At 46.6% G+C, this 24,283-nt stretch overlaps 1 protein-coding gene across 1 annotated transcript in view; it reads left to right on the top strand.

Moving 5' to 3' along the window:
* The first annotated feature begins 5,798 nt into the window (after window positions 1-5,798).
* PRDM6 (PR/SET domain 6) overlaps window positions 5,799-24,283 on the top strand; it is a 96,323-nt gene continuing 77,838 nt past the window's right edge. The window contains exons 1-2 of the mRNA XM_069492439.1: window positions 5,799-6,393; window positions 15,438-15,745. Of these exons, the coding sequence (XP_069348540.1) occupies window positions 5,799-6,393; window positions 15,438-15,745 (903 nt within the window). The remainder of the gene's footprint in view (window positions 6,394-15,437; window positions 15,746-24,283) is intronic.

Consider the following 24,283-nt stretch of genomic DNA (forward strand, 5'->3'; position numbering starts at 1 on the left):
CAGAGGCCATCTTTGACCTGGCAACGTGAGGAGCTGGCCTTTCAAGCACTGCTGGGACAGGAGGGAAGCTCAGGGAAGGACACATGTCTAAACTGCTCAGGCCTCCGAAGAGGAGGAGGGTGTGTCAGCTGAGTGGAGGGTCATGCAGCGTCATCTGAGGAAAGACTTCTGTGAGCTGAGCTTCCCACTGCCTCCCTCCTCATGGCCTCACTCCTCACACCCTTTCTTTTCAATGGTAACAGCACTGTTTTCTGTTACTGAGTCAGGACAAACAAGGGAAGATGCAAAGGGATCAGTGGGAAGACTGCAGTGATTAAACTAACGTTGTGGGTTTTCTTGTTTTCAGTTTCTCAATAGGTTTTAACCCGACACACATTAGACTTACAGCATCCAGGAGGCGGGGTTTCAAGTTTGTAGTAGAGAGGGAGGTCAGAATCTGGTAGCTGCTTCCTAAAAGCTTAGAATAGAAAGCTGCATTTGTCCCACCTCTTCGTTTGGCTGTTGAAGAAATTGAAGCTCAGACAGTCTGAGGTGGGTCACTGTGTCAGGGTCTAAGTCACCAGCAACAGAGGCAACTCCAACTGATGTGAATAGTGCTTGGGTGTATTGAAAGGATATGGAGTAAATCACAGCATCTTAAGGGCAGCATGTGTGGCCAGTAGCTGAGAGGGCAGAATCCTTACCCAGGGCTTTAACAGTTCCTCAGGGGAGGCCCTTTCCATTGCTTTAGCTGCTGGTTATAGGTTAGGGCAGGGAATGCCCCACTCCGGACACAAAACTGGCATATTCTTGCTTTGAAAGTCTCTATTCAAATTTCACCCTGTAAGAGAAGCCTTCCCTGACCACTATATGTAAAATAGTAACACGGTCCACCAATGTGCACTCTCTTCATTTTATCCTTTCTTTATTGTTCTCCATAGCACTTATTACCATCTTACAATTTACTCCTCTATTGATTACTTGTAGTCTCCACACCCCTAGAATGTACACTGGAGGAACCAGCTGTTTGGTCTGTTTTATAATGCTCCCATGGTCCTATTTCCCAGGGGTGGAGTGTCCACCAGAAGTTGCCTGTGCCCTTAGGAGAGGAAATTCCTTTAGATTTCAGGTCTGGGCAAGTTTCAAAGCTCCTCCTTTGGGACCCTCACAGGGATGGGGGTGGGATGCTCTTTTTCCAGAGTTTTCCTACTTTGACTGCATTCCAAGGTCCTCAGTTGCCTCTTCCCAGATCCTAAAACATTGAGGAAAGGAGCTTTCTGAACACATGAATGAACAGGTATAGAAGCAGGGGAAAGGGCCACCAGAGGTCAGAGTCCCTGTGCTGTTTGGATGCCACATTTTCAACCAAGTTTTTGATTGCAAGCTAAAGGGACCTGTCTGCTAATACGGCTAAGCAAAGATTCCTCCTAGCTGTAGCTAGCCTCTCCTCCATTTTTTTCTCCTTCCCCCTCCTTTCACCTGCAGCCTGACACCCCCTCCATCCATTTCACAGGAAAATAAATCTCTGGGAGGAGGCAGGGAGAGTGGATCTCAGAGAACCCTTCTGAATAAATGTCTATATTAATGAATTATTAACTCAGCCACCCGTGACCTTAAACCTAGAAGCGGAGCACCCAGGGCAGAGAGGAGAGCTGCTGAATCCTTTATCGGAGTCCTGTCAAAGGCAGCCTACCATTTGTTCCCCTCCCCCACCAGGAAGAAATAATTAATATGAAAGGCAAACTTTTTAATTGTATGTCAAACGAAATCAGATAGAGGGTCTCTCCTACAGAATTCCCTTCTCGTTTTCCTGCCCATTCCGGCCTCTCCCTCCCTACTCGGGCCTCTGGCTGCATCTTCCCCTCCCCATTAAGGCTACAATGGGCTTCCTAAGGATAATTTTCGGGCGAAAAATGTTAGAGAAAATGATGAATTTGGGCAGTTAATTTATCGATCTTGACTCCTCTTCCCACTTGTTTTATTTTAGAGGTCATTAATCAATGAAGAAAAACACCACTGTGTCCCCCCGTTTGCATTTAATACACTCACGCTCCTTATTTATTCCTCTGGAACAAATTCCCAGCAAATATTCACCCATCGATTTGGGAGCGATGGATTTTTATAAAGGTTTGATTGCTTCCTAAGTGGTCGAAGTGATTTGTTTCCGCTCTGAGTAACGAGGAGGAGGGGAGTGAATTTGAGGGGTGCACGTCCCTGCGTCCTGTGGGATCACTTTCTAAAAACCCCCGGAGCGCGCGAGGGTGACCGTGACGGAGCGGACCCAGGGTCAGTTGTGCGAGGGGGAAGCAACCCCCGCAGCGCGTAGGGCTCGGCGTCCCGCCTGTGCCCGGCTCTCGGTGTCGGTGGCGCTCGCTTGGTCCCGCGAGCGGCGGGGGCAAGCAGGGGCCCCGCCCGCGCCGTGGGCCTGCCGAGGAGGCGCAGGGGATGTCCAGACTGCGGATACATTTCCCTGGAGACATTCTGGTTCGCTCCCGGGCTTTCTGAGCGCTGCTTCAGACTTTTCCCTGCCTCCTTCGAGCGAGGTTCCTGTGCCGTCTGGGCCCTAGAGTTCCGTTGCCTCGCGACTGACACGTGCCCGGCCCCGTGGGGCCCTGTGGGGGAGCTTGAATCAGACAGGTCAGGTACACCACTGGCAGGCATAGTGGGAGGGGCCTTCGTTACTTACGCTTCTCCCTCTGGCCCCCACAGCAGGGGAGCCAAATCTCTCCCAAGGTACCCCCAACCCAATCTGGCCTCAGTCTGGATAGAGTGGGTAGAGGTTTGACCAGAATGGACAGGAGATGCACTTGGCACATCACTGACCAGTGTTTGGAATCCGTCTCCATTACTCATTAATGGCATGACCTTATGCAACTCACTTAATCTTTCTGAGCCTCAGTGGTCCGCATCTGTAATATGGAGGAATAATAATGCCTTTTCCGCACAACTGCTAGGTGGACTAAATATACATAAATCACCTACCCGCGCTTGGCATATCATTAACGGGTCAAATCTTATTACAACGGGAATCCTCCCTCCCCTGCTTCCCAGAGTGTAGGTGGCAGAGGGCTCTGAAGCCGTTGCTACAGCTAGCATCTTAAAATCTTGAGACTTTCTAGTGAGGGGAGGGTGGGAAGTAGGTAGATTCTTTGGGACCTGGAGTCCTGGGGACCAAGCGCCTGGGAATAGCAATCTTTGGACAGAAACAAGAAGCTGGGCGGCGGGGCTGCTGTCGCAATGTCCGGACCTCCATCCCCAGAGCTCCCAGGGAAGAGTTAAGTGTCCTGGTTTCTCAGCAATGAACCCGGGAGAGTGTATGAGAGTTTTCTCCTTTCTTAGCCCGACAGGCACTCTTCTGCAGTTTTGCGAGCAGATTAATTGAAACGGGCCTGGAACTTCATTCTCTCCTCCTGATGGGGTTGTTCAAAGTCTGCGGAGACTGCCTGGTTAGCCTCGGGGTCCACAGAGATGTGTGGGTTTTCCCTCCTGGTGTTTGCATTGAACTTGGTTGCTATCAATCTATCCAAGCATGACGGATTGCCTTGTCATAATGAGCCAGTCAAAACATTTTTGGTCCAACTCTGTTCCAACCAGCATCGAGGTATCCTGCGTGAAACTCGGACAAAGTCTTAACAGCGCATTTCCCAGGCTCGGACAAAATGAGTGATGGGAAGACAAAAAGAAACAAGCAGAAATCAGGAAAAAAAAAATGGTTATTAATTATTCAGAGTGACAAGTGCTAAATAAATTGGGTTGTTTGGGGAAAGATAAATGCCATTTCTTTGCGGTATGGACAGAACTCCTGCGACGGGGAAATGCCTGAGTTGGTCAATTTTGCACACCCTGTCGGTGCCCTCTACCACCGAGTCCCAGGAATGCCAGAAAGAGCTGGGGGCAAGTGCCTAATTCAGGAATGAGAGATTGCCTATGAAGAGCGACTGTGGGCCAAAGCCCGGGGAGAAAGCATAGTGGAGGCAGGGCTGAGCTCCTACCCTGCATCTCAGGTTTTGGGGAGAGAAACCTGTACGTGACCTCCTAGGGCAGCCCTGGACAGCCGAAGTCAAACAGCCTCGCCAGTGTCCAGGAGCAGTCGTGCCACCAGATGTAGCTCTGGATACTTGCCTTGGGAAGCCAACAAGGAGAGGGAGGGAGCCCTCCAGGAACACAACCAGAGAGAGGGTCGGCTGAGCGCTTGGCACTGTGGAGACTCCATTGCAGCCGCCTCCTAGCCCCTTCACCAGGCTTGAGTCCCACCAGAACCAGCTGCTCTTGAGACTCTCGGTCCCAAGTCTCCCTGCACCAAGCCCGCCTCCTTGGCTGCAGACTGAGGGTCTCTTTCCATTGCGTAACGCCCCGCGCCCCACCCCAAACTTTTCTCCCCGGAGGATTTATCTTAGAGGTTGCGTGGCAGGCGAGGCGACTCAGGCACCCATCAGCACTCCAGGAAAAACAGAGCTGGGCAAAAGCGCAAACCGGTTCTGGCGGCGCGCGCTTGCTGTAGCGCGGACATTCGAGCGCGTGCGAAGATGCGTTCCGGTTTCTGCGTTTCCACTGCTTTCAGGATCAGGGCACTGAGCTGGCACCGAGAAAAGACATATCACAGACAGAAACAGACAACAGGCGGGCAAGACACGTCACGCCAAAAAATGAGGGGTGGGAGGGTGGAGGAGGTATTTGTGCGGGAGAGGCGCGCGGGCTGTGTGGGTCGGCCCGAGTTAGAACTTCCTTCTTCCCTCTCCCCTCCCCTTCGTTCTTCTGGCCTGCCTCCCGTCCCGCTCCCTCCCCCCTTTCTCTCTCTCTCTCTCTCTCTCTCTTCTCCCCCCAACACTGCCCCCTCCCCCGCAACCTCACACACATACACACACACACACACAGACACACACACTTGTATTTTGTGCTGTCGTAAAACCCACGTGTCCAGCCGGGAGGCTGCCAGAGCGTGGAGCCAAGGAGCTGGGACGCGGTGGCGACCGAGCACAGCAGCCCACAGCGGCTCGGTTCGGCGCCCAGGTCCGCCGGCGCCCCCGCGCCCTCGGCCGGGCTGCTCTCGCGCCCTCCGCGGGCCTCCACGGCCCTCGCTCGCAGGCCACGAGGGTTCCCGATCTCCAGGGTTCTCCTCCCGCGCTGCCCATAGGCATGTAGCGCACTCGGGACGCACACTCTCCCGCACGCTCGCCGAAACTCACGCACGTACTCACCAGCAGCTCCGAGTTTTCGAGTAAGGTGAGGCTCGTCACGGGCTGAGGGTCTAGGGCAGGGTGGGTAGGGAGGTTGGAGGTCCTAGGCTGGGGGCGGGGGGCGAGACTGTCCCGCCTCCTGGCGCCTGAGGCCAACGCGGCTCGGGCGCTGCGCCACTCAGGCTCGGGTCGGCTCCCGACGCTGGCTGAGGGCGGGGGCTACGTCCTGCAGCTGAGTTCTGTGGCGAAGCGCCCTCCAGCTGGGTTCCAGCCTTGCAGGGTGGGAGCTGGGAGCCGCGGGCTGGGGGGCAGAGGCGGGTGCACCTGGCCTGCGAGCGAGGGACGTGGAGGCCGGCGGAAGGAGCGAGAGCAGCCCCGCCGCGAGCGCGGGAGCGCGGGAGCGCGGGCAGACTTGGGCAGAGCTCCCTCTGCGCGGCGCCGCGGCTTCGGAGTAAACTTTGTGCCCTGGAGGAGTTGGGAAGAGGGAGCTGCCGAACCAGGCTGCAGCTGGCAGAGCCACTGGCTCTGGCGCCCGTTCCAGGGTCCCAGCGGCCCTTCTCCCCGCCCTTCCCGCCCAGGCCCTGAGTCCAGCTCACGCGCACCCTCCTCCCTGCCCTCTGCCCCCAGCTCGAGGCATCAGACATGCTGAAGCCGGGAGACCCTGGTGGCTCGGCCTTCCTCAAAGTGGACCCAGCCTACCTGCAGCACTGGCAGCAACTCTTCCCGCACGGCGGCGGCGGCCCGCTTAAGGGCGGCGGCGCCGCGGGTCCCCTGGGCGCGCCGCAGCCCCTTCAGCCGCCGCCGCCGCCGCCACCGCCGCCGCCACCGGAGCGCGCCGAGCCTCCACCCGACAGCCTGCGCCCGCGGCCCGCCTCTCTCTCCTCCGCCTCGTCCACCCCAGCTTCCTCCTCCACCTCGGCCTCTTCTGCCTCCTCCTGCGCTGCTGCGGCCGCTGCCGCCGCACTGGCAGGTCTCTCGGCTCTGCCAGTGTCGCAGCTGCCGGTGTTCGCGCCTCTAGCCGCCGCTGCCGTCGCCGCCGAGCCGCTGCCCCCCAAGGAACTGTGCCTCGGCGCCTCCTCGGGCCCGGGGCCCGCCAAATGCGGCGGTGGCGGTGGCGGGGATGGCCGGGGCGCCCCGCGCTTCCGCTGCAGCGCGGAGGAGCTGGACTATTACCTGTACGGCCAGCAGCGCATGGAGATCATCCCGCTCAACCAGCACACCAGCGACCCCAACAACCGTACGTAGCCGCAGCCCGCGCGCTCACTCCCAGGGCGCTGGCGCCGGCGAGCGAGCGCGGGCGCCTGTCGGGGAGGCGGGTCGGATGAGGGTGACACCGGGGCGGGGGGAGCAACTGGTCCAGGCCTCTGGCCTGCGCCTCCCAGACCACTGGGGCAAAAGTTTTCAGGCGTTGGAGAAGAAAGGAGAACATACGGGATGGCCGGGTGGCACTTTGGGATTGCCTCCCTTTTCCTTCTCTCATCTCGTGCTTCACTGCCCCAAGTATTTGGGACTGGAGTTGCCCGTCAACCGGGCAATACAGACTTCCGCCCTCCCGCTGGACACTGCCCGGGCCGGGTGGGTACTGGCAGCGCGCGATAAGGAGTCGACAGTTTGCGGGCCTTAGCGGGGACAAGGGAGGGACTCTCAGTGTTTTGGGGAACGTGGAGACCAGGGCTTACTTCTACTTTCTACTCCATCTCTGAAGTTAACTGCAACCAGGTCATTTTCGGGCCATGGGTTGTGGGGGGACGGGCCGGGAGCTGCTGCCTGTAGGGGCCTCGCTGGAGTAGTTTTGGATGACACTGAGTCTGTCTCTCCCTTAAAGCAGGCATTATTCTTAGGTCTACTCTTTATTTAAAAAAGAAGGAAAAGAAAAAACTGCCGCTACTTACTGTGAAGAAAATTTCCGACTTAGGTCAGGGTTGTTCGCTACTGATCCCGCATTCTCCGCGCACTCTTGACCAGCCTGCAAACGTGTGCAATCCGTGTTGGTTTATTTATTTATTTTTAGAAATTCGGGTGACGGTAATTTAGTAAAAGAACCTTACTTCCTTCTTCCCCCAAGTAAATAGCAAATGCCTAACTAAACATCAGGACTCTCTAGCTTCCTTCCTATATTCACAATTTCAAAGGCTTATCACAAATACAGTTCCATTTTTAGGTTTTAAAGCAAAACTCTAAGTGAAGATCAAGAATGTGTATTGCTTTATATCTGCTTCTTTTTGCTAGTTTCAGAAGTTCTAATATGTTTACACCTAACGTTTGGGGTAAGTGTAAAATAGACTGTCAGAGGCTTCTGGAGATAGCATCAAAACAAGTTAAGGGAGTCAGATTGAAAGCAATACAGGATTTGAAAGATTAGCGTTCATTTAGCTATTTTCTTCATCTTGTTCCTTCATCTGGCTTCTGTATGAGAAAAGTTGATCGTAAACATTTCTTTTTATTCTATTTTGAATGAGTTGCTCCTGGCAGAATGTCTACCACTCCGTGAACTTCTTAATTCATTGTAAAAGCAAAATAACTTCAGTTATAGCCATTTAAAGAATTCCCAAAGTCATTGCTTTGATGAAAAAACACTGGGCATCAGCCTAGTGATTGAGGTGTTATTAATATTTTCTTAATGTTGGAGATAATTTTCATGGAGCAGTTGTATTTACTTTTTTCCTTTATAGAGTCTGAGGGTAAAGTGCTGGTTTAAAATGGGGGTTTTGATTTTTGCTGTGCAGTTAAGAAGACTATCGTATTTCAGAGTTTCCAAAAATTTCACAAAATTATATTGTCTTAATGGATCTTTAAAAAATACTTATTTCCTACTGAATTTCTTGAATGTGTAGTTTTCAAAGCAGTTCTTTTTTAAAATGTGAAATAAAAAGATAAAAAAAAGCCTTTGGAAAAGGCATTTCTTACTGCTTAGTAAACTATAGTTATTGCAGACTGGGGGTGCTTCATTAACTTGCAGTTTCTCTTCTGAATCAAATTCGTGCTGGGAAAGACACCAGCAACACACCCCAAAGCCCTAGCTGTATGCTGAGCTCCCTAAACTCTTTACAATGCAGTATTGAGATTTAATACATTTTAACTAGAGAAAACTTAGACTAATCAGAAAAAGAATTAGGATAGATTCCTAACTAATATGTGGCTATTGAACCAGTTTATTGCCTAGGTAACTTTTTTCTCTAGTTGGAGGAAATGAATTATGAATTTATTTAAATTATTCCTATTTGTGTTAATCTCCTGGTATCTCCTTTTGAGTTGACTGGACTGCTTCAGTGTACAGGGGAAAAGACAGAGGGAAAGGAAGTTAGATTATCCTATTAGAGTTGCACTCTGCTGCTCACTAATTAAAGGGCAATTGAGAAAGAAAATAGAAAGCTGAGGTAGCGCTGTGTAATGCTGGTGAACCAGGTCTCCCATTCTTCCAGGAACTTCTCCCGGCAAGCAAGGCTTAGGCACTCCTTTGAAACCATGGGATGTGTTTTATAAAGATGAAAAGTGATTGCGTTTACTCTAACTAGGGGCTTAGAACAATTCAGAAATGCAAAGGTTGGGAAACTTTTCTCCCTTCACAGGAGAGCTTGGTACAGTGGTTAACTTGAAAGACTGAAAAACAGAAGCCTCATTCCTGAGTTGTATGTGAATGGGGGTGAGGTTAGAGGCAGGGTGGAGGCAGAAGGGAGACTCCTATTAATCTATCACATGTAGATTTCCCTAGTTTTCCTTTTAGTTTTTTTGGCCATCTACCTCTAAAAGAAACACTGTGAAGTGAACTCAACATTGCTTCTTTTTTATCACTTTGTACTGAAAAGGGTATTGAGTCATTTTCTCTTTTTCTTACAAGGCAAAAAAGTGGGGGGGGGGCGCTTCTTTACCTCTCCCTTCCCTTTGACAAAGTGATCAGCAAGACATGACATCATTGCTCTGTAAGAAAAGAACTCAGTAACACTAGTTTCACCTTGAAACTTTATTGGTATCTATGGCAAATACTACAGAAGGGGCTTTAGCTCTCTTAAACACAAAAGGATTTTAAAACAGCAGAAACCGTGCAAGCTAGCCCCAGGGAGCGCTTCCAGAATATGTGTTATCTAACTCTGTATCAATTTATTCTGTGACTGAAGTACACTTTCCACTGAAGCTCTGAATGCTTAGCTGCTGCTGCTTTCTTCTCTTAAAAGTCAAGTGGTGCGAGTTGTAATATAAATGAGGGATGGGGCCCTTCCTTCCCCTTCTTGTGTTACTGCCCATATTTGCTGCTTGGTTGCCTGAAGCCATTGATTCGGTCAGGCTCCATGGCAGGGGCCTCACCTCAGGTTCTGGGAGCTGGTGCGTTGTCCGAGACCGTGTCACTACTCTTGCAAGGTAGCGAGAGGCAGTGACTAGGCGCGCCTGAGGTTTGTATGGAGAATTCCCGGGTCTGCTCTTGGCAAAGCCAATTGATTTTTCATACCCTTTTGTGAAGATGTTCTTCGATAGTACCTGGTAGGGAGGTGGGAGTTGAGCAGTTTGGGTGTCTCAGGGGAGAGCTGGGCCACCCTGTAACTTTCCCAGCTAGGGGGGTGGATCCCTGTCTCCTTTCGACTTACAGAAGCCCTCCTGCGCAGGGAACAGCGTGGAGAACTGCCCTGGTGCGTGTATGGGTTTAGGAGCTGGACCTGAGGCTCCCTTATTGGTAGCGCCAAGCTTTTCAAGGGTTTGGGGAGAAGGGCTGGGGAGAGAGAAGGAAATCTGGGTCCAACACTGATTTGTCTGGTTGTGGGGTGCGTGCTATGGGGTTAGGGAAAGAGATAAAGGAGGGTGAGTGTTTCCTGACTTTGCCCTAATCTCTTCCCACCCAGTTGGAAGACACAAATCCTGTTTGGGGAGCTTCGAGCCCAGTGCCACTGAGGCACATCCGCTGCATCCCTGCCCCTACTGCCCAGCGTCCCAGCTGTCAGTGACCAGCCAGCGACTTAGATTTCAGACCTGGTCCGGGGGGAGGGAGCCTCGCGTCGGTGTGTGGGTTTTTGTATTGTTCTGTTTCTTTTTCTCTTTTCTCTCTTTTTGTGTGCAGACCCCGCCCCATCCAGTAACACACATGATTTAGCTATTTTACATCTTTCGTTATCTAGCGCCCTGAAACTGAACATACAGCCATATATTAGATTGAGGTTAGAAGAGGTGGCGACTGTTTATTTAAGGTGATAAAATGGTCCATCAGCAGTAATCTCCATCGATATGTGCCACCAGGAGATGAAGGATGAGGGGACAAGCCACAATTAATTGCCCTATAGTTTTGTAGGAGAGAGTGGAGCCAGCCCAGACCGGCTTCGATCTCCTCTCGCGGCTCCTATTCATCATCTCCGCATTGTATATGGCGGCCTCGCAGGGGCAGGGGCCGGCGAGGTTTATCTCCGCGCAATATTCTCTCACCCTCACACACTGGCGCTCCCATTTAATTTATGAATACAGTCATCGGGAGACAAATAAAACCCACGTTTTCTCCCTCCCTCTTTTCCCTCCCCCTTTTGTCTCTCCCTCTTGGTCCCAGGCCGAAGCCGGTAGCCAGGCCGGGCAGAGAAAGCCCAGCGCTTCTGGGGCTCTCGGAGAGCTTTAAACTCGCGTAGAGGGAAGGGCTCCGAGAAGATTCCGCGTGAGCTGGGCACGACCACAATCTGCTCCCCTTCCCGGTGGCCGGGCTAAACCGCGTCGCCTTTGGATCTGCCTGTAGACCACCTCTGGGATCTTGGAAGACCTCTTCCTGGCGGGGAATGAGGAGGGCTGGGTGGGTGGCGTCGGCGGCCACGCCCGGTGCTGGAAGAGAAGGGGCAGAAGCGGGATGAGGCCTTCAAAACACAGCCTTAGGTGCGGAGGCCGCCTGCCGGCCGAGGTCAGGGTGCCCCACACCGCGCATCACCACTTCTGCCCCCACTACACCTAGCGCGGGAAGGCAGGGGACGAGCGCGGGTGGGAGCCCCTGGGGGCTTGAACTCCGGTGCAGAGGCTCCGGGCTGGGTGCTCTAACCGTCCTCTGCCCATCAGCCCAGCCCCCTGCCCCGCGCTGCCAGCAGGCGGCACTCCGGTGGCGGCATAGCTGGGCTGGAATCGATGGGCGCCGGCCCCGCAGGGCTTGACCTGCGGGACTGAGGGCGGCGACCTCCGCAGCAGTCGAGGAGGATTTACAGCCTGAGCGGGTCTCGCTGCTCGGCCAGGAAGTAGGCTTTTCAGCTACTCCCTGGTTCCCTTAGCAGAGGCGGGTGAGGGCCGGAGAAGGCGCTGGAGAAGCAGTGGGGAGTGAAGACCCGGTGTGGGGGGCACTCCCCACGCGCGCACACACGCCTGTCGGCCTTTCCAGACACCAAAGCCCTGAAGCGTTTTCTATTTCACCTTTCCTAGAATGACATTCCAGAAAAGAAAACCTTGGCCTGCTTTGCCCCCTTTACCTTAAAATAGATGCATTTAAAATTATAAAAGTAGTACGTTACTTGTAAAGACATTCAAACAATACAGAAGGATATAAAATAAAGAGTGAGAGTCTGCTTTTCACTTCACTTGGCCAGGCCTTCTGAAGGCAGTAGGTGAACAAGTCTGGAACCTGATGACAGCCCTTTCCCTTACTCGGGGACCCATAGACAGGAGCACTAACAAATCTATTCAAGTTAGAAAAGGAACCATCATCTCTTATATTCTCGAATGCTAAAATGGTATTTCAAAGTATCTTTCTTAGAAAATAAGAGACTATCTCTCAGAAATATAGAAAATTCTTTATGAATAACAATTATGAACATGTACAAAAACTCTTTCCTTGATTTTAAGAGAAAGGAACATTTGTTTCCTCTTTACAAATACAAATAGACTCATATATTGCTTGGCCTGGAATGCTGTGTGTATGTGTGCATGTATAAGATATTATGATGCACATTGTATATTATATGTATTTGTAGGTAGTTTGGGCATGTAGCCGGCTTCTCTCCCAAACCTTTTCATGTAGGTGTTCATATCGAGAAAATACTTTGCTTAGAATGTTTGTCTACTTGCGCCATATTTGTCAACCCCAAGAAATGTTACTTGTTTTTAATATCCTCAAGCTCCCCTGGGTCTCTGAGGCACAGGTTAGCGCCCAAATGTTTTCAGTTGGGGAGATTTTGTGTATTAAAAAAATTAGAATGGAATGTGTATTTTGATGGCAGTTGGTCAACTTTTCTGTTAGAATATTTTGATATAACATGAGGTGGTTCACAAATTCAGAAGATTCCTGTTGGGTAGAATAATTAAAATGGATTGGCCTTCTCTACTCTGCTGTGGACCTAACATACACACAGTCTTGTAGGTACTGGAGGAGCCTCAGTTTTTCACTCTGCCAAATGCTACCGTTAAGTTTTTTCAACACCTTGTGGAGACCAATGAAACAATAAGTTAAAAAGGGCTTTAGAGGACTTCTTGGAGAAAGAACTCGGCCATAGTTTTATTATCAGGTATGACAAATATCAGCTGTGTGCTTTTTGTCTGTGGGGTAGTGGCTGGGGTTGCTACTTTTGCTCTTTATTTTATTACTGATGTAGTCTATGTGACATTACGTGTGGTGATGTTGGAAGTTAACAGGATCTCTGATACAGGCTGTTGGGGGAATGAATACTAAACACTCTTTCTTCTCATGCTTTGCTTCATTGAGTCAACCAGAAAGGAAAAATCTCAGTTAAGCAACTTCCTGAAGTGATTTATTTTTATTTTCATGGGCATATTGCCTTTGCTTATTGTCATTTGTTTTTAGCTATTTTTGCTAAGGTGCTGAAAGGCCATCTCTGAAGTCAGACACTAACATTCAAAATTATGGACATTATCTATTTACTTTCCTTTTCATTCTCTTTCTTTAATGTCCCCAAACCCAAGAGTGTGGGAAGCAGAGAAACCTCTGTAACTCAATCATGTTACAGCAATTTTTGTGGCCCCAAAATAGTTATTTCAGTGAAATATTTCAATTCTGTTGATTGAGTCATGACTTTGGATATAAATGTCTCCCAGCTTTCATTAGTCTTCCCAAATCTCTGGGTTTGGAAGCTTTGGAATGAGGCAGACCTGACTGAATCCTTTCTCTGCCACCCACCTTCTTGCTTCTGATCCTCGATCAAGTTACAGTGCTGCAAATCCTCAGTTGCCTCATCTGCAAAGTGAGAATGATGATTCTCAGATAATATGGTGGTTGTTTGGTTCAAGACAGGTGCCTGGAACATAGTTAGGCATTTGGTAAATATGAGTGTTTATTGACTTTCTTCCCATTCCCAAAATGTCTTGAAGTGTTTTAATTTTCACAATCAAAAGCTCTAGAGGGTGTGTACAGTATGTGTGCTTCAGAGGGGTTGACATATGGATAAGCATGAGACTACGCCCATCTAGGCCCTGGGTTAGAAAATGGAGCCTTGAATAATTTGAACATTTGTGTTGCTGGCAGAGGGAGGCAGGGGAGGACCTTTTTGTGAGAGAGGCTCAGAAGCATGGACATTTCACTAGCTGTGAAAACAGGTTGTTGCTTTTCACCTGAGAGGCCTGGGGACACCTCTAAGAAGGGGCAGTCAGAAGGTCCCCTCATTCCCTGTGCTCTCTTGGGAGGAGTGGAGGAGTAACTGCTGACTGAGGGGAAGGCACAGCTGGCCGGATCCAGATTCCACTGTGATAGGATGCTCAGATGTCAACCTGCCCTTGCTGTGAGGCAAATGACAAAAGGAGGGTTCCCTCACCATGCTGGGTTCTGTGTTCCTCGAAAGTTTCTCGCTGACTCACAAGTTCCTTGGGCGTTTAGGCTATTTCAGCACAGGTAGTGCACATCCAGGGTGACCCACCAGGCCGAGTTGCTATCAAGGCCAGGCGCTGGTGCCCAGAAGCCCCTAGGGCGGATCTCCCAGCACCGGCCCATACGCTGGTGCTTGGCTTTCACCGTCTCCGCCAGGCAGACTCGCCAGGTGTCAGGCCCAGTGTCATAGGCCGGACACTTGCGCGGAGCTGCGGTGGCTCCCCAGGGAAGCTGGGCCAGGGAGGCTGGGTCGCGCCGGCGGGCGCCGAGGCCACCTCCTCGGGCAGGCTCGCCGCGCCAGGGCGCAGACACGGCGGCTCCGCCAGGCCCATTAATAACCCGGAGGGCGCTGCGATCCGACAGCACGGTCGCCACAGGCCCTGCTTCCCGCTGCCGTCCGGCCCCTTCCCACCCAGTTCCAGTCGAGGGACACTGGGCGCCCACTACTGCCCGGCCCGAAGGGTGGGGGTCCCCTCCGCGCCCGCTGCTCTGGGAAGTGTCGGAGAGAGACAGCTTCATCAACAGCTTCGCTCAGTTTACAGCACAAGATAATCGCATTAAGGCTCGGGATCAACCATGGGGCAGTAGTTGGGGCCCTCTCCATTGAACCATTACCCTGATCATTAGAGACCCATTACCCTGATCGTTAAAATTGCTATTCGTTTCTTTTCCGAGTCAGGGAAAAGCTTGCACACAAACCCTCCGGAACAGCCCCCCGGTCTCCGCATGTCCCCGCCTGGCTGGAGTGCCTAGAGTGGGCGCTGACAGGGACCCCAGCATGGGCGAGCCCGCGGCTTCCTGAGGCTGCGACTCGGGCTCCACGGAACTCCAGGCTTGCTCTGATCCATCTCGCGGACGCCCGGGAGGCGGTGGAGGAAGCCTCTGAGTTCCCGGGTCGAGGGGAGTGCGAAAGGCGCCCCACGCCAGACTGGCAGCCCACGTGCCCTGGTGATTGTAAAAACGTCTCCTATGTAATTGTAAAAGGAGGAAAATCAAATGCGTAGGCGACCAGTGTAGAATTTCTCCGAGATATCAGATTGGGGAAAAGATGGGCTTTTTTCGTGGTACGAGGAAATATACACCCTGCAGCACCGGATAGAGAGAAACTGCCAGAATGAGCAGAGGGTCAGAAGGAACAGAGACAGAAGGGAAGTGGGAGAGAGAGAGAGGGAGAGGTGCAGAGAGACGGAAACCAGGAGGAGATGCCGCCAAGAGCCGTCGGTTGCGGTTGCGGGGAGAGGACGAGGCAATCCGCACACAGCTCCGAAGGCGTTTTAGGGAGCCCAGGGTCTGTACCCGGTACCAGGCAGATTTGGGTGCAGTAAATTCCAAGGGGGCGGCGCGGGTTGGCCTCTCTCCTACTCTGAGTAGCCTCTGCGTCCCAACGGCGTCACCTCCTTCCATGATGGCTTACCCTGGCGGGCAGGGATACTGTTGTCTGGGGGATTTACCCTAGGATGGGCCGTTCTGAGCGGCCAGGTTAACCCTTTCCCTTCCCTCCTTCTGCGTGTCTCCCACAGGTTGCGACATGTGCGCAGACAACCGCAACGGTGAGTGCCCCATGCACGGGCCTCTGCACTCGCTGCGCCGGCTCGTGGGCACCAGCAGCGCCGCAGCCGCTGCGCCCCCGCCGGAGCTGCCGGAGTGGCTGCGGGACCTGCCGCGGGAGGTGTGCCTGTGCACCAGCACCGTGCCTGGCCTGGCTTACGGCATCTGCGCGGCGCAGAGGATCCAACAGGGCACCTGGATTGGGCCCTTCCAGGGCGTGCTCCTGCCCCCAGAGAAGGTGCAGGCGGGTGCCGTGAGGAACACGCAGCATCTCTGGGAGGTAAGTGGCCCGTGCCCAATACCTCGCCACCCAGCCTTGGCCGGCACAGAGCCTGGCCCTTGGCGTGTGGCAACTTCAGAGAGAGCCTCCCTTGGTCCCCAGAGGGTAGCGGAGAATAGATTTCTCTGGCATCCCTGTAAATGCCTGGTGTCTGAAGCACCTGCTGTAAGGAGGCGGCAGAGATGGAGTCTGCCACAATAGCAACGTGGCCAAGAGGACAGGGCCTACAGGTTTCTGAAGACAGTCACCTTAACCTGCCTGTGTTCCAGCTGGAATGGATTTGCCTTTGGTCTTTCTAAATCTTAAGAAAAAGAGAAAACAGCTGAGGAGATGGAGCAGAGGGGGTTAGGCATTAGGGTGAGGGCTGGGTGACTTTTATGTCCCATTCTAAGCTCTTCCAATGTGTTTCAGTGCACTGGGCAGGTGGGTACAGAAGCATAGAGGGGAGGAAGGAGAGTCAGGCTTATTTTCACAGATGAAAAACAATTTTGTAAATGCTGGATGTGAGAGACTGCAACATGTTTCACAACTTGCAAAGTGCCCAAAGTAAGCAAATTTTATTGGGAGTCAGAAATTACAAATTTTGCTTCTTCTCTGACAATGTGAAATTATGTAATCTTCCTCAAGATAGAAAATCAAAACATGGGAAACCTCAGCACTTTGGCATAACCCAATTGATGATAATACTTTATGGCACAATCTTACCTGATGCTATTATTTAAAAATAACCTATTTGAAAAAATGTCAACCTGAGATTTCTCCAGAAGCTTCCTGGTTGATTATTGAGGTTCACTCCTGAAGGGACAGACACTTATCAGTAGATAATCCTCCCACCTGTTTTAGCCACCTCCACCTATGGAGAGTTATATATAAAATACAAGATGCTAGAAGTCATACACTTAGGCAATATGTAAATCTGACTACCTGTGGCAGGTGATTAAGTGTGAATATCTGGGAAAGAAAGTTTCTTAAATGCCAGGGGCCAAGTTGACATGGACCTCTGGGCTCCATTAATGGGTTGTTTCTGCCACAGTTTGCCCCTCACACTTTGATGACTGGCCTGTCAAAATGATCATTTTCACTGTGAGTTGCCTCATATTCACTAAATAAAACTCACGGGACTCAATAAACCACTTAAATTTTTGCTGAGCCCCCACTCCGGCCCTGGAGATACAGGGTTGTGAGAAACAAAACTGGTATCCAGAACCCTCACATGACTATTGGGGATGGGGTGCTGAGGCCTGGGGCTGCAAAGCCTCCTTTGATGGAGGAAGAGCTGAATGTATGAGCCCACAGCCCAGCAGCCCAAGATGAGAACATGGCAGCCAATGGGCTATCCATTCCATAGTAACTTGCTGGCAGGCTGTGCACAGGCTCAAAGCATCTGGTTTTGAAACATTTCCTAGTTGGTTTTTGTTTCTGACTAATTAGTTGTAACCTCCAATGTGGTTTAAAGTTTATAAAACACTTATAGACACTTTTCATGTTCTAGTGTGTTATTAGGAACTCTGATATCATATAGTTAAAAGTCTGCCAATACTTTTCCAAGGAAATCATACAGCAGTTACTCATCGTACAGATTTGCTCTATCTGAAAATGTTAAAACTGAACACTATTATATTGCCTTCTGATGCCTGTCTATTTTTAGAATGCCAGGAGAAAAAGCCATAAACATGAAAAGATTCCCATTGTTTAGTGTGTGTGTGTGTGTGTGTGTGTGTGTGTGTGTTTCCTGGAAGGCTTTTATGATTGGGATGTTGGCAGGAGGCCACTACATATATAGAACATAATATATAAACACTAAAAATGATGCAACCTTTCTTTTATACCTTTACTTGTACTTGATGAAGTTAAAATTCTGTTGTAGTAAAGAGACTGGGGGATTTAATTGGTGTTTTTCTTTTCCTTGCCACTTCAGTAGATGTAAAGTGAATGTTATCTGTTGTTTGGGGCATGTGAGTTGAGAGTGTGTGTGGGGTACATAGAGCCGGTTCTGTGTTACAGAAAAGACCTGCTGGGTGTATGCTTGGATGACCTACAGGTCCCCTCCTCCTAAACTTAAGGCATAATTATTCTATTTATTTTTATCATCTGTAACAAGAATTAGAATAACATACATTTGGGGAATTGAAGGGATATTAAAACTTCAGCCATGTAAAATATATCAGTCTTCAGGGAGATCATATAAAATGTGACTAATTGGGGCCAGGTAACTTAGTCTGATGTCCACTTCTAAGATAAAATACTTTACAAAATAGGTTTTAAATTTTTTAATTTTTAAGCTTTATTATTTTTATGAAACATGACTATTTGAATTAAGTTACATTTATAACAGAAGAGTCTAAATGTTAGAAGTTTCCTTAAATTTTAGTTCTTCCTTTCAAACCTAAATTGTATTGTGAGATTTTTTTAGATCATTATATTATTTATATGAGAAAGAATCAGTGATTAGTATACACTGTAGGTCTATAGGAAACATTTGGCAATAATTGTTTAATGACTCATATAATAATTATCCATTTCAAAAACATATTCTTATTAAATGTCTTCCAACATATCAGATCAACATAAAGCAAATTTTAAAAAAGTTAAAAGCAGTTGAATCATGACTATTTCATTTTAAAAGTCAACTGTAATCATTTCTCTTTCTCACATTTTTTTAAGTCATTTGCTGATGAAGAAATGTCTTTATATTTAGAGTTCAATACTCAGGTCCTGATGGATCTTACTGGGTTACTTATCTTTATTTCAGTACAATAAATGGATTGCTAATCTTTTCCCGTCACTGTTTCCAAGTAGATGATGGATTTTTGTTTCAGTTTACAGTTCATTGTTTTTAGTATGGCTGTACTTTATTATACACAAGAAGGCTTATTACAGAAACAGTCAGATTCACCTTAGTTATTCCTATTCTTTAATCATTAAAAGCTCTATTTTCTTTGTAAAAAAATGATTTTTTAATATTTAATATACATCAGCTTTGGAGAGCTTGTTTGGTTTATAAGCATATTATCATTTTTTAGTTAATATTCTCTTTGTGTATAATCTCGGTTCTTAAAAATACAGCAATTTAAAGAAAGTTAAATATTCCATTCCATTCAATATGTTTTGACTATTTTGAGTGTTTATGGGAAATTCCAAGTATTTTTCTTTTTTAAGCAATAAGCCAAGGTAATTTTTTTTGTAGTTTAAGGAGATTAGCAAGCTGAAAGCCAAATTGTTAGTCATATTTTTTGCCAGTTTCTTTTAGAATCAGAATTTTAATGTGTTTTAAAAAAAATACATAAATTCAGATACTTTCAAAACAAAACATTACATACAGGGTACATTAGACAATCACTCGCCTTGGTTATATACATTTATTCAAACAAGACTTGGATGCATGATACATTTCTAGCTATTTAACGTAATGGGAAAAAAATCTTTCTGAATGTTTTGCAAAGAAAACAGAATCTTTCTCAGCAATTAGGTCTTATTGATGAGAGTGAGATAATTTTATCCTAATATGTTTTCTAATAAAGGAATGAAAAGGCACATTTGAGTCCAACATTTATGAAAACATTATCTCAATTATTAATGTGCCGTTTTCCCCTTGAGATAAATTAATCTAGTTGCACATGGTTTCCCCTTTCTGCTTAACATCAGAATTTAATATGACTGGACCTGAGGAATGTAACCAGTGTATACTTAAAACTCTACTGGAATAAAATACGGAAGTTTAAAATAAAGCTACGGTTTAAGATAGGCTAATATTACTCAGGCCTTTCAACTCAAAGTCTGATTTGACAAGAAATTTTAGCAACAATGACAAAATAAATTGTACTTATTTTCACCCTAGAAAAATTATCCTGCTAATTGAAATAATGTAGTGACTTGTTAGGATTACAGGAAAGGTACTAGAAAGAGACTTAATTTTACAGAAACTGTCTTCTCTTTGCCTGAGTAAATTTGTCTCATTTTCATTTGCCCTATGTGGAAACCGTCATTATTTTTCTTTAGAAAATCAAGGGGGATACATAATGTGGACCTTTTTGTGGTTTGATTTCGTGCCGTAATATTTTAGATTTAATAAGAGTTTTGCTTTTAAGCAAATGGTCTATTTTTCATCATTACTATTTAGCTTAGGTCAAAAGATATTAATGAAAACCAATATTAAAAATATATTACACATTGCTAAATCCTTATATTTCAAAACCATCATAGGTAATTGGTACTAGAAGAAAATGAATTGATTTCATATTTTAAGTGTTGTATGTATGTTTCTATAATGACCCAATTCCATATGTATAGTACTGTACCTATTTGCATGTATTTGGATGTTGAAAAAATCATTTTAAATTAATCATTTTAGATTACGTTAAAATAATTTAAAAGTTGTTCCAATGATAATCCTGTAATTATATTCTCCGTATTTTGACTTTGACTCATTTTGGCCTGATTCACCAAAACACCAGGGGATGGAATTATGTGGCTGTCACAGTTACATTGAAGTAAAAATTGTGTTTCTCAGCAATTTATCATTTAATATACGAGTCTGCCTGTCAGCTTGGTTTTGAATATGTCAATTTTGTGAAATTCAAATAATTTCTCCTTAAAAATAAACCATAGTAATGCTACTATTATGTTTTAAATTATGCAGAGTAACAGCTGGTGTATCTCTCTGGCTTTGCCTCATTTGATTTGAAGATGTCTTTTATCGTGGTGCCCATTTGATAGAGTGTGAGCATTTTGTAGTTTTACATAAACTGTAAAACCATCTGCCACCTCTTGGAATGGTTTCCAGCATTGTGTTAAAAATCAAAACTTGGTACTTTAAGCTGGCTTTGAAGGTCCGTTTAAAGTCCCGGTCCTTTTGCTTTATGTGTCACGCTACACAGTGCCACCCTTGGTTTTCTAAGTCTGAAAATGATTCTGCTTAAAAAAAATTACAACAGCCATTTGGAAATTCTCACATCAGTGAGGTTTAATCCAAACATGCATGTGACACTACATTGCTTTAGCTGCAAATACTTTAAAAAGACTGATGTATTCTGTATCCACAGGACTATTTTTCTCATTAGTTCAGTTTATCTATTGTTTACAAATTGCTTCTTTTATTGATAGCATTTTGTCTGTGTGAAGAAGTAATTCACAAGTCCATAAAGGCATGTTTTCTTACATCATGTAATGTTTTTCTTCTTCCACATTGGCTTAAAAGTAGGGCATAGAAAGTAAAATCAGAATCTCAGAGGTTACCGGATAGATGAAATCCGCCCTCCTCAATCACTGCAGCAAGTGATCTGATATGATACTACTGGTCCTGAGAAACCCGCGGGGAGCCTTCTTATTTCATTGCGTAAATTAAAGCAGTTTTAATTATTTGAGAAAATGACGTTACCCAGGAATCACTTACATCTGTGGTGTAATATTATAGATTTAAAATTTTTTTTGACTATGAAAAACTGCAAATTACTTAGCTGGGGAATCATGCCCACAATCTCAAAGTCCTCTCTTCTCGGCGGATGGATGTAATACACTGGTAATGTGGGGAAAACCTTTTGCCTTTCTAAAGAACACTGTGTGTAGAATGACTATGAGCCTCCCCCCACCCCCCGCTCTTTTTCTTTTTCTTTCTTTCTTTTATAGAATCATATATACTCCAAGATTTCATGAGATCAGACATTCCTTGTGTATTTATACAAGAAGTACAGGCTTTGGTGTAAGTACTTAGCATAAAAGCCAGAGAAGCCAGAGCAGAATATACTTTTCCTTGTAAGCATTTGCCACCTCACTCAGATAAGTTACAGAATTCCATTATCCAAATTGTTACACATGTGTGACAGAGGTTGACCTTTCGTCATGTCAATCCTTTTTGTGTAGGCCCCAGGCTCCAGCCTAATGGCTCAAACCCTGATTTACTCACTATAATAAGGGCAGGAGGTCGAGCAATTGTCAGGCTGCCTGTTCGTACTCTTCTTGGAGCCTGGTTGAAGGCTGTTAACACAAAGCTTTTCAAAGTGAATTTACAACCAGCACCACTGACAGAGGCCAATCAGTGCACCATAAATGTCAGGTTAGTGAGATTGAGCAGTAAGTAAAGCACTGACAGCACACTATTGGCTGGAATCAATTGGCCAGGGTTTAACTGAGAAGAGCAATCTACGTGTGGCAGACTTAGGGAGAGAGCTAAGTGTGCAGCCTGGCTTTCCAGGTGGACTTTGTAGATTTACCTGTTAGTGGGAGCGTAAGGGTTGGGACATCACACATTTGCTTCAGCGCATCCAGCGTCATCCGTGTTGATGTGATTCACGATCTGGGAGTTCAGAGTGGCTGAGCCTGCTGCCTCCGAGGCTTGGTGGTAAAAAATGATGCAGCGGCAGACAAAAAGGAGAGAGAAAAACTATTTCAGTACGGGGCTGTCAGAACTGGGGGACACATCCAGCGCACTGCGGTTCAGTAAAAGGAAATTTGTTCAAATTCCAAAACTGTAACAGGGATCTCCACAAAGGCGCAGACACAAACACACCTGCTCTCTTACTCTTCCTGAGGCTCAGCGGTGCGAAACTTTCATGGAAGTCACTAATGAGTGATTATGGGGTGAGGGTCTGAATATCCATGAGATGTGGTTTCCCCACCAGCCGGAATGTTTTTATCATTTTGTGTAATGACAGCCTGGACAACAATTCATTTAGCTCTGAAGGCATCAGCATTAAAATGGAGGAATCCATTAAAATGCTGTATGCAAGGATTTATAAATTAGGCAATTTCCTTGATTATTGCAATCATTTACAAAATTGATTGTTCCAGTGTGGTATAGACAGATTTCAGCAATGATCATTGACAACAAGCACATTCTCTGATATCTATAGCTACTGGTCACTAAACCAGGTCACTATTTCCCCCACCCTGCTGTGCTTGGTCTCAAGGTCAGGGAGACTTTCGAAGAAGCTTACAATTATGAAGTTTCCTTTGCCTTCAGAGGAGACCCATCTAGGCTGAGAGTAGGTGCAGGTTGTTCTAAAGGTTATAGTACTGTTCTTAGATTTTAATTCTATTAATAATTTTGAGGGAGGGTATTGATGATACTGATATGCTTCAGATCAGTGGCACAGATTTTGATATGATGCCAATATAAAAGGAAATAATTTTTGCAAATTGCGTCTGTAAATATTTGTTTGAATGAACATCTAAAGGTCAATAATGTGTTTTATTTGTTGGTCCTTAGAGTTCTAATTATCCAATAGATATATCGTAGAGTCACTGGATTTTAGGTCAATTAATTCTGGAAGGCATAATGAAGATATTGTTACAAATGTGAAATACTCAAAATGCTGCAGATTTTCCTATACAAGAACACACACAAGTTCACTGTGTGCTTAATCACTAACCACAAACCACAAAGTTGCCTTTATTCTTGAGGTATCAGAGATGGGCATGCCAAATGTATCTGCGGGGCTCTGTCCAGGGAAAGCTAGCCATGCCGTTTGTGCTTAGTGCAAAATAACTAACTTTAGGACATTTGTTTTCAATCATCATTTTTTTAATCATCATTTTCCCCTTTTGAAACTTTAACACCAACTGGGGCTTGTAAAATAATAACACTTTAGAAAATTGTTTAACACAGTGTTGGGAAGACAAAAAATTTTTGTCCTGATTGTGAATGTATAATAATTTGATCTCAAGGTAGTTCTTTGTTTAAAACGGGAAATGTTATATTCCAGGAAGTCGAGTGACTTGGTGGTACCTTGCATTAATTTGGCTATTGTTGCCTAATAACTCGGAAGTTCATTTTCATTTTTAGCTAGTTCTAAAACTCACTGCTTAAAAATTCAGTAAAAAGGCAATATTTTCACCAGTACCCTGATATTATCTCATTTTTATTTAAATAATTTTTTTAACTGCATTTCTGGTTTCTGTTAAGCCTTAAAAGCCATGTGACTAGTTCCTTCTTGGGTGAACTGTGAACGAGGTGCTCAGTGTTACAAATGCTTTTCCCAGTGCCCCTGTACATTTATTTAATAAACCAAAATCCATGGTATGCAATTGTGAAATAATGATACGGGATTAAGCCCATTTTATTAAAATGAAGAGTGTTTTTCACTCCCTGTGATCATTTCAAATTAAAGGTGCCTAAGATAATGAAGTGTCTTCTATAGAAACATTCAGTATAATCTAATTCAGTAGAAACTTCTTAAGTGCTTTTTAATTGGAATCAAATTAAATGTAATCAAGTCATGTTTTCAGTGTCTTGTAAAGCACCAAGAGCTAAGTGTTGCTAGCACACTTGGGAATATTAATGTTTATCACAAAAGTAACAGCATTAAATTCTCAGATTTCCATGCATACTTCAAAATGGTAGATCGCTCCTAAATAAATTCTACCTTAGAATACAGTGCTTTCGGAACCTCTTATGTTTGTCCCAAACTAATGTTAAAATTCATTTGTCATATAAAAAATACACATAATTCCTGGGGGAAAGAGTCTTGAAAAATATTGGGCTGCTAAGGAAAACATTTAATTTCAATTTATTGCAGTTAATTGCAATTTAATTTTGACCCA

The sequence above is a fragment of the Eulemur rufifrons genome, chromosome 17 (assembly GCF_041146395.1).
Source record: "Eulemur rufifrons isolate Redbay chromosome 17, OSU_ERuf_1, whole genome shotgun sequence".
In the NCBI taxonomy this organism is placed as follows: Eukaryota; Metazoa; Chordata; class Mammalia; order Primates; family Lemuridae; genus Eulemur; species Eulemur rufifrons.